The 12,790-nt window shown below is 35.6% G+C and overlaps 1 protein-coding gene across 5 annotated transcripts in view; it reads right to left on the bottom strand.

Moving 5' to 3' along the window:
• Positions 1-254: 254 nt before the first annotated feature.
• GMCL1 (germ cell-less 1, spermatogenesis associated) overlaps positions 255-12,790 on the bottom strand; it is a 48,013-nt gene continuing 35,477 nt past the window's right edge. Inside the window, exons 12-15 of one of the 5 annotated variants that reach the window (XR_010730298.1) lie at positions 8,997-9,142; positions 6,831-6,918; positions 712-1,578; positions 258-570 (exon numbers count right to left, since the gene is read on the bottom strand). Coding sequence is in view for 1 of the 5 variants with exons in the window: in XM_066267319.1 (XP_066123416.1) it covers positions 1,450-1,578; positions 6,831-6,918; positions 8,997-9,142 (363 nt within the window). In the remaining 4 variants the exon portion in view is untranslated. Of the gene's footprint in view, positions 1,579-6,830; positions 6,936-8,996; positions 9,143-12,790 lie in introns of all 5 variants that reach the window. The other 4 variants (XR_010730299.1, XM_066267319.1, XR_010730300.1 and 1 more) reach the window with 4 other exon arrangements.

Below are 12,790 nucleotides of genomic sequence, written 5' to 3'. Positions count from 1 at the left end.
AACACTTATGAATAAATTCCAAAAGTGAAATGTAATTGGAAAATATCTAACTTAAAAGAAAAATATTCTGGTTTCAACTAAGTTTTTTTTCCCCCCCTTTGGTTCATTTCATGTAAGAGGTTATTATTCTTTTTCCAAATGGGTATTTATTATTTTAACAGATACATAAAAGTAATTCCCACTTAAAAAAATATACTAAAAATATACAGTAACTACAAAAAGTATTCACTCTGACTGAGAAAGATGATGAGCATGGCTATTTTCAAAATAGCAGTAAACACAAGAGGCTAACATAAAAATCATGACAAGTGTACATCTCACTTTTGACAAAAATAAGTTCTATTTTTACATTAATGGTTTATTACCAGCTTCTATATGACATCCTCCGTTATTTACATTTACTGTGAAACTTCTATTAAAACGTGTAACTCAAAGGCACTCAATTCAGAGGTTTTAAAGTCCTGAGCTTAAGTAGGAAATAGGATTCCTGACTAAAATGTGAACATAAATAATTCTAAGGATTAGAGAATATTAAAATATTTAAAGTGTAATAGTTGGTACATAAATAATCTTATGACCCGGCAACTTCTCTGGCCTCCATGTTTCCTCGGGGCCAGGGAACCTTGCCGGGCGGGGTGTGCGCTCTGTACTCAATAAAGCCGATTATTATTACACACACACACACACACACACACACACACACACACACACACAAAGACCCAATAATAAAGTTGTACAGTATGTCAAAGAAAAAAACCATATAATGCAAAGGAATATACCCAGAATCACATTGATTTTCTCCCTATTCCAGTTCATTTGAAAGGTTGAAGCTACTTTTTTTGCTGTTAAAATCCTAGAAAAGCTAAATTAAAAGCAAAATAAAATAGTATAAAATGATTAAGTTAAATAAAAACTTTCTTCAGTTTAGTCTCTAAAGCCACGAAAAAGCATTTAATGATTTAAAAACAACTATATATTGGAAGGATATAAGGAAGAACCATAAAGAGCAGTTGATAAAGTTAAAGGACAGCCATAAACGCATCAATTGAAAGAACATTTATAATTGGCCTTCAAGTTATTCCTCTAACATTCTTTTAGACAAATAAAAATAATTTTACAGATGGATAACTGAGGTACATTAACATTAGGTAGGATAAAAGTTTAAGCTAAAAATTAAATCTAAACTTGGTTGCAGAGAAATGTGAAATTTATATATAGTGATTTTCTACTGATACTAAATTAAAAGCATGAACCAATATCTTTATAACAGAAATGGATTGACAGATACATTCTTGGCTTTAAAATTTTTTAATGTATGCATAGAAATGTAATAAGGATAAGAGTAGTCTTCTGTATTATCTGTACAGTTCATAAGGCCTTTGTCACTGTTAGTCACCTTAGATGTGAACATCATAGGGCCATTAAATTAAAGCTGGCTGAAAAAGATCCTCAGTTTTCTGAACTTTCTGGATGATGATTATTTTCAGTTCTTTTTTCTGGTGATATATACAGGAAATTACAGCAGATATATAAAGGGAAGATCAGAAGCCTGCTGTCCAAGTTCATCACTACTTGTTCCTACAAAACAAATTTGTTGCTTTAATGACAAGTAGATAGTAATATTAAAAAAACAACAACAAACAAACAAACAAACAGAAAACCAAATTGTTGAATTGAATGAACTGAAGGAGATAGTATGGTGACTCAGGGCTTGTAGCTGGAGTCTGAGTTACTGCTCAAACCTCAAAACTCCCACCCACTAGCTGTGTGACCTGGGGTAAGTCACTGACCTTGTCAACCCGTTTCCTCACTGTAAAATGGGGACAATAAGGATACCCACCTCCTAGGATTACACAAGACAATGCATATAAAAGTCTCAGCAAAGCTAGCCATATATGAAGTACTCAATAATATTATTAAAAGTTTTCTATCAAGTACCTACATATTTTATGAATGGATAGAGTCCAGAAATATGTAGACTTCTTATTTGGTTTCATTTTCTGAGGGCCCTTAGGTATAGCAAATAGGATGAAGGTGGAGAGTCATTATTACCAACAATCATGGTTCCCATTCTAAGATTTCCCATTTTCTCTAATGCAGACATCTTATTTGTCTCTTGGAATATAAAGTGCCATGTAAAATCAGTTTCAGGTTCAGTTACTTCAATATACATGAGAATGCCTTAAAATCCCAAAGGAGTTGATTTTACCTGAGAGCCACAAATGTAACCATCACTCATGTTACAGATCTCTGTTTGGAACCATTTATAGAACTTGATAAACAGACTAAATCATAAGGGTAAAATCAGTAATGAAATAATGATTTCTACTTCTTTAATACTTGGATACATTCTCTGCAATATGTATTAGTTTCTCCTTATATTATACATTTTGGAGCATATGCTACTAAACACTGTTTAAATCTAGAGTTTTAAATTTATTTATTTATTTTTTACTGAGGCAAGTGTTTCTGGTATATATTCCTGGAATAAAGAGGGACTGAAACTGGAACATTTGCATGACTGACATAGGCTCAACTGGACATAGCTTCTCTGTTGGGGAAGCAGCAAGATCAATTTGGATCAAGAAGGCAGGGAATACTAATGTGTCACACACACACACATACATTCTCTATATTCTCCAAAACAGAGAAAGTGATTAAAATGGGTAGGATGATGGGTCAGGTGAGGCAATCACCTGGGCTGATGGGGTTAGTAGAGATAGCAGAGAAGAATGATGTCAAAGCACAGGTGGCCTTTAGATGCTTGAGTCACTGTGGCCTAGTCAAAGTTTGTAGCAATAACCTGGGTGAAAGAATATTTACTAAATTGCCTTCCATCCCAGCTCTCTCTCTCTTTTTGACAGAGACAGAGAGAGGGACAGATACGGACAGGAAGGCATGAAGGGAGAAAGATGAGAAGCATCAATATTTTGTTGCAGCACCTTCATTGTTCATTGATTGCTATCTCATATGTGCCTTGACCGGGGGCTACAGTAGAGCGAGGGACCCCTTGCTCAAGCCAGAGACCTTGGACTCAAGCCAAAGACCTTTGGGCTCAAGCCAGTTAGCCCATACTCAAGCCAGATGAGCCTGCGCTCAAGCCAGTGACCTTGGGGTTTCAAATCTTGTCCTCCATGTCCCAGTCCTACACTCTATCCATGGCGCCACTGCCTGGTCAGGCCCATCCCAGCTCTTGAATATCTCACCAGATTACTCTTTTTGCCCACCCCTTAATTTCCAGTGTTCTCTAGGTTACCACTCTGTCATATTCTCTACATAGATCTTGTAGGTTATCTCATCTAATCATTTCTAGCGCAGGCCTTTGCTTGAAAACTCCAGACTCAATGACCCACCTACCTATCAAATTTTTACCTTAATGCCCTCAAACTAAGTATACTACCTTAAACTGAATTCATCATCTTTTCATCCTTACTTTAAGTCACAATCATCTTCCTGTCTCTAACGCAAATCTCAGGAAAAGCTACTACTATAAATCAAGTTGCCTGAGTCAGAAAACCAGGAATTATACTGTCTTTCTCATCCTCATACATAATTAGGAACCAAATTCTTTCAAATGCACTGCTTCATTTCTAGAACCCATCAACATTTCATCCCCATTGCTGCCCTCCTTAAATTAAGGTTCTCATCATTTCATATCTGGATTATAACAATAGCTTCTAAGTAATTTTCCTGCTTTTATTATGTATTTAATCCAAATCTAGTTAGCATAGTTCTATAAGATGGATAATTACAAAATGTGCAAAAAATACTAGCTTTCCTATGTGTCACCAGAAACTATTAGGAAAAAAGATTCATTCATATTAGCAAAACTTGACAAAATGACTCTATACCCCATACAAAAGAATCACGAAAAGAGAAAAATGAAGGTGAGTTTGTATTAGTAGGTATTAAAATTAAATTTAAAATTAGTCTAGTTAAAACAATGTATTGTTGTCTCTACAACAAACAAATCAATAAAACATAGTTTATAAATAAAACCAAGTATATAAAGATTTAGTATATGATAAAAATGGCATTTCAAATGCATTGATACATCTGGTACACTTCAGAAATAGCATAAAAATACTCAAATGTAAAAATTTATAATAGAAAAGCACAGATGATTAATATAATCCTAATTATTATAAATAAGCATCACACCAAAGGAAGAAATTATTAAATGAATAGATTGATAGATTATTTCATGAAGTTTGAGAGACAAATGACAAAATCAGAAAATTATAGCGTATCCCAAATGTTATTCTTCTTTTGTGTGTGTGTGTGTGTGTGTGGCAGAGACAGAGAGAGACAGAGAGAGTCAGAGAGAGGGACAGATAGAGACAAACAGATAGGAAGGGAGAGAGATGAGAAACATCAGTTCTTCAATGCGGTTCCTTAGTTGTTCATTGATTGATTTCTCATATGTGCCTTGACTGGGGGGCAACAGCAGACCGAGTGACCCCTTGCTCGAGCCAGCGACCTTAGGCTCAAGCTGGTGAGCCTTGCTCAAACCAGGTGAGCCCACACTCAAGCTAGCGACCTCGGGGTCTTGAACCTGGGTCCTCCACATCCCAGTCCAACGCTCTGTCCACTGCGCCACCGCCTGGTCAGGCCCAAATGTTATTACTCTTAACATATAAAATCTATTAAAAATTAATAACAAACACCTTAATAAAGATTTAAACATAAACAATATAAATTGTCAATTTACACAAGATAATATGTCCAATGAGCATACAAAATACCTAACTATATCAGTAACCAAGGAAATGAAAATTAAATATAATTTGTTTCCACTTTTTACACTGGGGAAAGATTAGAAAGAATGATAATATACTAATGCTGGGGTCCTCTCCTGCTGGAGGGACTGTCATTTGGACAGGATTACTGGAAGGCAGTTTGGCTATTAAGAAATGTACACACTATCTGACAAGAATTATACTTTTAGAATTTATCATTTGAAAAAATCAGAAAAATATACAAAGATGTAAGTACATTTTTTTGTTTATTATATTATTTTTTACTTTTAATTTATTGATTTGAGAGAAAGAGAAACATCCATTTGCTGTTGCATTCATTAGTTGATACTTTTTTTAAAAAAATTTTTATTTATTGGTTTTAGAGAGAAAGACAGGAACATCAATCTGTTCCTCTAACCAGCAACCTCTTAGCTTGTGGACAACACTCCAACCAACAGAGCTATCTGGCCAGTGCTTTTTTATAATAATGGAAAATAAAACCTCAAAAAACCCTAAAAGGAAGAATTACTTAAATTATTATAAATCCAAAATAACAAATATTATGCATAATAAAAATGATGTATGGATATATAGTTATTAACAAGAAAAGCTATGCATAACATAGTGGGGGAAAAATCAGGTTACAAAAAGTTAACAGTAAGATCTAATTCACAAATCTCCACAGATCTCAGGAAAACGTCCAAACTCCACCCATAGCCCATCATGCCCTGGCTCTAGTCCTACTGAACTCTTCCAAATCTCTTTCAGGTCCTTGAATGACACATGTACTCCTTTGCCTCCTCATGATTTGAGGCTTGGCTCATGTATCCATTCACTGTCAACTTTTCCAGGAGAGGTTTTTCCTAGGTTGTCTTCCCTTCTCCTACTCCCTCAATAACTACACCAGCCCCCAACCTCAGAGTAAGGGTTAGAGACTTCTTTGTCAACACCACATGCTACTCTGAGCTCCTCTCCACTATGCTACTTAAACTAAGCTATATGACACAAGCTCCTCTTTATTTCCTCCACTCCTAGCATAGAAACTAGCATGCAGTAGGGACACAAGTGTTTGCTGAATGAACAAATCAAAAAACACTTGGAATACAACTATTATCTTGGTTTAGTGCTTAAGTCTCTGGCTGCTCTGAAACATGACCATATTTTTTTGTGAAGTTCCAGGTAGAACAGTCATGTTCCGTGCAGCTCCAGAGGACAGACAGAATGCCAACAGAGGCAGATTTGAACATTCTTTACTACCTGCCACCTGAGAGAGTCCGCTCTGTCACCAGAGTTCCTACAATGTGGGAGAACCCTCTGTAAGAATGCTTTTACAGAGTTTGCGAGGCTAGAACTATCACCTCAGGGTTCCTTGTAATCCAAATTCTGATGTTCAATGACAGTCTCTCCAGTTTGAAGAAAATTGCTAATTTCTAGTAATTTATGTGAACTATAGGCTCTAAAACCTTTAATAAAACAGTATCTCCTTTGGAATGGTGGTTAGTTTTAATAGAAAAAAACTTTGGCAATATTTTAATAGCTTTCATTTTACTTTTTGAAATGGTTTATTTTCTCATGACATTTTGAAACTTTGACATGCATGTGAAATATAAAGAAACAAATGGCTTTCGAGCATTTGGGGACATTACAAATGTCTGTATTTTAGAAAGCCATTGGGCTAGGATAATGTTCTCTTAATATTCAGGAACTATACAGAGACATACTAGATTGTCTTCAAGGTATGTTATTAATAAATAAATAAATGCACATAGGAACACAATGGATGAAGCAATTAACATTCATAACATTTTGAAAAGGATATTTAGGATAAACAGATATTGCCCCATTAAAACTTTTCCCTGTCCCTCAAAATCAAATTGTGGGTTTTTTTTTTTGTCTTAGTTGCACTTCTAGTAGAATGGAGTAAATTATGCAGAAGTTAACATGATACTTCCACCTTTACCTTCAAAAAAACTTTCAAGCCAATCTTTAAGTCAACTGCTAATTCTACTTAAGAACCTTACTTCTAATTAAGGAAAGAGGATTCAAAAGACAAATACTACAATGAAACAACAGAAAAGTAATCAAACATACCTGATCCTTTTCAAGTGTAAGTATTTGATAGCCAGTTGTTCTACTACATATTAATTTTCCACTACTATCAAAAGAAGCCAAACGTAATCTAGGATTAAAAAAAAACTACAAATAAAAAATAAATAAACACACAATATTTTAAACCACAGATTAATTTAAATAAGACTTCCATCACTTTAATATTTTTTTGTCTTCCATATTGTTTGATAAAAGATTCTAAAGTCTTTTAAAACTATAAATTGATTCTATTTAGATTTATGAGCTTGTGCTGTTACACATATCTGAGATATAAAAATAACTTAAACTATGTACTCTTATTGATAATGTCACCCCTTTAAATGTAATTTTTAAATAAAAAAACTTATAAATGCCATTTTTATTGTGTAGTATATACATAAAATTTATCTTTTTAACCATTTTAAAGTGTACAGTTCTTGGCATAAATACATTCACACTGTTCTCCAAACATCACCACCATCCATCTCTCAATTTTTTTTTTTTTTTTTTTTTTTTTTTTAAATTTTGAAGAGCTTTATTGAAGGAGGAGATTTGTTATATATGCCGGCCGCATATGGCTGACATGGGACATCTGCAGACCCAAATCGTGTCTCTCTCAAATTTTTTAATTTGCCCTATCTGAAACTCTACTCAATAAACAAGAATTTCCCAGTTCCCTTCACCTGAGCCCCTCACTACCACTATTCTACTTTCAGTCTCTGAACTTGTTTACTCTAGATACTTTGTGTGAGTGGATAGATAATACAGTACTTGTTCTTTTGTGACTGGCTTACTTCACCTAGCATAATACCCTCAAGGTTCATGTAGGTAAGTCAGGATTTCTTTCCATTTTAAGGCTGAATACTATCCCATTGTATGGATATGCTGCATTTTGTTTATATGTTCATCTGCCATGGACACTGGGTTGCTTCTGCCTTTTGGCTATTATGAAAAACGCTGTTATAAAAATGAGTGTACAAATATCTGTTCAAATCCCTTCTGCTTTCAATTTTTTTTTTATAAGAACCCAGAAGAAGAATTATTGGATCTTAAGGTTATTACATTTAATTTTTGAGGAAATGCTATATCATTTTCCACAAAAGACGCACCATTTTACATTCCCACCAGCAATGTGCAGGGGTCCAATTTCTCTATATCCTCATCAACACTGTTTTATTTCTGATAATAGCCATCCTACTGGGTGTGAGGTGATATCTAGGTGTGGTTTCAATTTGCATTTCCCTGATGATTATGGTGATGAGAATCTTTTCATGTGCTTATTGGCCATTTGTATGTCTTCTATGGAGAAATGTTAATTTAAGTAAATCCTTTACCTATTTTTGACTTGCTGCTGCTGTTTTTGCTGTGGAGTTTTAGGAGTTTTCTTTATATTCTGGTTATTAACTCCTTATCAGATATATGGTTAACAGATATTTTCTCTCATTCTGTGTGTTGCCTTTTCACTGTGTTGATAATGCCCTTTGATGCACAATTTTTAATTTTGATCAAGTCTAGTTTTTCTTTTTCTTTTGCTGCCTGTGCTCTGATGTCATATTGTAGAAATCACTGCCAAATCCAATGTCAAGAAGCTTATCCCCAATATTTTCTTCCAAGAGTTATTTTGTATTTTAGCTCTTATGTTTAGGTCTTTCCTTCATTTTGAGTTAATTTTTGGATATGGTGTAAGGTAAGTATAAATATGTGACTTAGAAAAAATCTGCTCATTAAGCTGTTGTCCAATTTGTCAGCATTCTCTCCAGAAAGTATTACCAGCTCAACTATCAGGCAAATTGGACATATTAAATCTTACAGAAAGTGAAGGAAAATAGCAGACGTGTTTTCATGGAAAAAATACCTTGCTGTATTTCCATGTTGGATCTTTTATTTGCTAGGAAGAGCAGCAAGGAACAGCTTTAGCTTCAAGCTCAGTATCAATCCTTTATCATTTATATTATAGCCTATTCTTTCTCCCTGACATGCTAGATCTAAATCTTATGATCTTGACTTTTAATACACTATAGGAATGGAGCCTTATCATTTCCTTGCATCTTCATATACACTGTATCTTTTCAAAGTTCTACTATTATTGGTGTAAATTATCAAGGTTTCACTCATTTTTTATACTTCTTCAGAAGTGAGTTGGAACAGGGTGGAGAAATCTCAACCTACCTAAATGCTATGCTCCTTCGAGGTTGTAAACTGACAGATCCACTACATGGCTGATTCAGTGTATTGCGTTTGAAAATGATGTATCGATTGGTATAAGTTACAAGTAGGTCAAAACCGAAGTTAAAACCTGTCCACCGCCAGCAGTACTAAGAAATACAAAAGAGAAAGATTTACTTCAGTTTATCATGCTAGCAAGTCAAAGTTCAAAATGTGTTTTCTCTAACTCATTCCAAATACATTCCAAAATGTCCATACATTTTGTCAGTGCCTTTCCCTTAACATTTTCCACACAGAATATATCTGTGTATAGATAAAGCCTTACCATATAGACACAGTAGACAGACAGCAAAGCCAAAAAAGCAGCCTTTATAATCACTGCTCCTTAAGAGACTTTCCTCATGTCACCTCTTCATGATGTTTCATTATATCTCCATGCTCTATTCTCTAATACGGCTTTTCACTGCAACCCTAAGTAGGTAAAGCTGAGGGAACTAGGAGTCTAGATGCAGGTAGTGAGAACCCATTAAAACCTACCTTGCTTTAAAAATACCCTAAAATACCTTAAGTAAGTAACCATACACAACTGAGTAATTTTAAGTACCATCACAAAGTTTTCAAGTTTGTTTATTCTATTGTTTAATAATTAGAGACTATTAAGTAAGATGGTGAGATAAGGTGAGGTAAAATTGGGGCTTTAACTGTTTGCTTGACACTCTGAATTATACCACTAATTCAATCCACCAATATTTATTGAGCACATTATTATGTGCCAGGTACTTCTCTATGCATTGAAGAAATAGCAGCAAAGTTTCTGCCCTAGTAGAATGTATATTTTAGTATGTTTATATGTTTGTATGGAAGGAGATGATGAATGGAATGGAATGGCAGAGAAGGGGACAGAACAAAATGTCAAGAGAGAACAGGGTGAGGGGAGCTTGTAGTTGGGGAGCCTGCTGGTAAGTCTCCCTAAGGAGATGCTAGGTAAGTGGAGTTGTGAGTCAACCAAGTAGGCAAGATAGCTATCTAGGGAAAGAGTGACTTAAAGAGAACAAGTCCAAAGCTCTGGAGGGAAATATACCCTTGGCCTAGCTGAGGAATAGCACAAACAGCTATGTGGCTAGGCTAATAGCTGAGGGGGACAGAAGCTGGAGAGGACTTCAGAGAGTCAGTTAGGGGCCAGAAAATGTAAGGTCTACTAGTTCACGATAAGGAACTGACTGGATTTCTTCTAAATGTGGTATGAGGCTAATGGGAAGTTTTAGGAAAGGAAGTAACACGACCTAACTTGCACTTTAAAAAGATGACTTTGGCTGTTAAATGTAAAATAGAATATAGAGGAACACAGTAAAAATAGGGAGAGCAGTTATGAGGCTACCAGAACAGCCCAGGCAAGCGGTAATAGTGGCTTGGACTTGGGTGGTACTAGTGGACATGTGAAGGATATATTTTGAAGGTAGAACCTGGAGGAATTTCTTATGAATACCAGGTGTGGTGTGAAAGAAGAATTCAAAGTTTGGAGCTTATGCACTATGAATAGAAGAACCAATTATAGGTTGAAGAATATTTGGGGAGGAGGAAATTTGGGGATGAAAATCAAAGAGTTCAGCTTGGGATTCTTGAAATATTTGAGATGCATTTAGGATTCTAGAAAAGATGTCAAGTGAGTAGCTGGACATATGAATCAGGAGTTAGAAGTCATCAGTGTAAAGTGAAGGGACAAGGTGAGATCACTTAGGCGTGAGCATAGATAGGAAAAAAGTCAAAGCACTGAGCCTTCAGTCACACCAACATTTGTAAAGAGAGAGAAGGATCTAGCAAAGACTCAGAAGGAACAGCCAAAGCAGTAGGAAGAAAATCAGCAAAGTATGCAGTCCTGGAAGTTCAATGTAGAATATTTCCAAGAAGGAGTGAGTAAACAAATGTGTTACACTGCCAAGAGCTTTCTGAAGACTAAAAACTACTAGTTTTGGTAATGTGGAAATCATTAGTGACAAAGGCACAGCAGCCTCACTGGAGTTTATTGGAGTAAATGAATTGGAGTAGATTCAAGAGAGCATCAAAAAACAGGCAGTTCAGACAACAGTCAACTTTTTTCAGAGGGGTACGGAGAAGTGGAGTGGTAACTAGAGGGGGATGTGGGGTCTAGATATGGTTTACGAAGGGTGGTGCTGCTGCATGTTATATGCTTACTGATAAAGAGCCAGTAGAAGAGAAAAACTGATGACGCAGGAGAAGGAGGTGATACCTGTAGGAACAAAGCTTTTGAATAAGGAAGGGATGGAGCCCAGGAGGGGATGGACTACGATAAACGCAGGTGGTTCATCTACTCCAGGGGTCCTCAAACTACGGCCCCCTGAGGCCATTTATCCGGCCCCCGCTGCACTTCTGGAAGGGGCACCTCTTTCATTGGTGGTCAGTGAGAGGAGCATAGTTCCCATTGAAATACTCGTCAGTTTGTTGATTTAAATTTACTTGTTCTTTATTTTAAATATTGTATTTGTTCCTGTTTTGTTTTTTTACTTTAAAATAAGATATGTGCAGTGTGCATAGGGACTTGTTCATAGTTTTTTTTTAATAATCCGGCCCTCCAACGGTCTGAGGGACAGTGAACTGGCCCCCTGTGTAAAAAGTTTGGGGACCCCTAATCTATTCTAATAGGAGGGAAAGCATGGTTCATATCTACAGATGCAGCTAGAGTGGTAGAATTATTGGTAGGAGGATGTAGAGATTCTCTTTCTCGATTTTATTTTCCAAATGAATAAAGAGGCAAGGCCATCAGTAAGAGTGAGGGTAGTAGCACCTCCCTTTTGAGAAGGGATAAGAGGTACTCAAAGAGTTGGAAGATAAATTCACTAGGGAAATTTAGAAGGATCACCATGAAACACTAAAGCCCTGCTTGACATTTACACCTGCGAGGGTGTGGTGTTTTTCTTTAATCACATTCATCTGTTTGGAAGCCAGCATGGCATAGAGTATATGGAAAGTGGGGATGTAACAAGAATTGGGGTTTAACAAGGTGAGTTTGACAGAGGGACATTAAGATTACAAGCCAGGGGTCCAATTTTAAGGTGGAACATAAAATGTAAGTCAAGTCAAGAAAGAATTAGGGATGTGGTGAGAGGGTGATGGTAAAAAGGTAAGAACAATACATCCCAGTAGAGATAAAAATAAATTGTTGGGAGTCAGGTACTCAAGGGAGAGTTCCAGAAAGATAATAGGAGGAAATTTAAAAATAGTATGCTTGAAATGGAGATTTTTGAAGGGAGTAAAGTTTTTCAAAATATAGTTCATGGCTCATCGTGGATTGTAAAATCAATTTAATGATTCACAATCAGCTTTAAAAAAAAAATCAAATAGAAAATAGGATCTTTGTATCACCCTGTTAAATTTAATTTTCTAAATAAAATAAAATAAAAAAGAAAATAGGATCTTTGGACACAGCAGCAGTATTGCTCCATAGTACATTTTTTTTTCACTTATATACATTTATATTGGGTGGTAATGAAAAATGTAATTCTTGATGTGGGTAGCAATTAAAGGGTTTTGAATGTCTAATTTAGGTAATTGTAAAACAGAATCACTTTTAAGACTATGTCACAGGTCTCATATAAATGTTTATTTATCTTAATTTCTGCATTGCAGAGGAATCCTCTTACATCTTTTATCTGGACCCAAAAAGTTCAACACTCTGATGCCAGGCCGAATAATCTTAATCACCACTGAATAACTTCTTGTCCAGATCATGCTACAGAAACTAGATCATAAAAGCTCTTCTGAGGTATGAAAGGTGTCAT

The sequence above is a fragment of the Saccopteryx bilineata genome, chromosome 3 (genome assembly GCF_036850765.1).
Source record: "Saccopteryx bilineata isolate mSacBil1 chromosome 3, mSacBil1_pri_phased_curated, whole genome shotgun sequence".
Classification (NCBI taxonomy): domain Eukaryota; kingdom Metazoa; phylum Chordata; class Mammalia; order Chiroptera; family Emballonuridae; genus Saccopteryx; species Saccopteryx bilineata.
The sequence above is the reverse complement of the archived record's forward strand: the minus strand, read 5'-3'. Positions and strand labels throughout refer to the sequence as shown.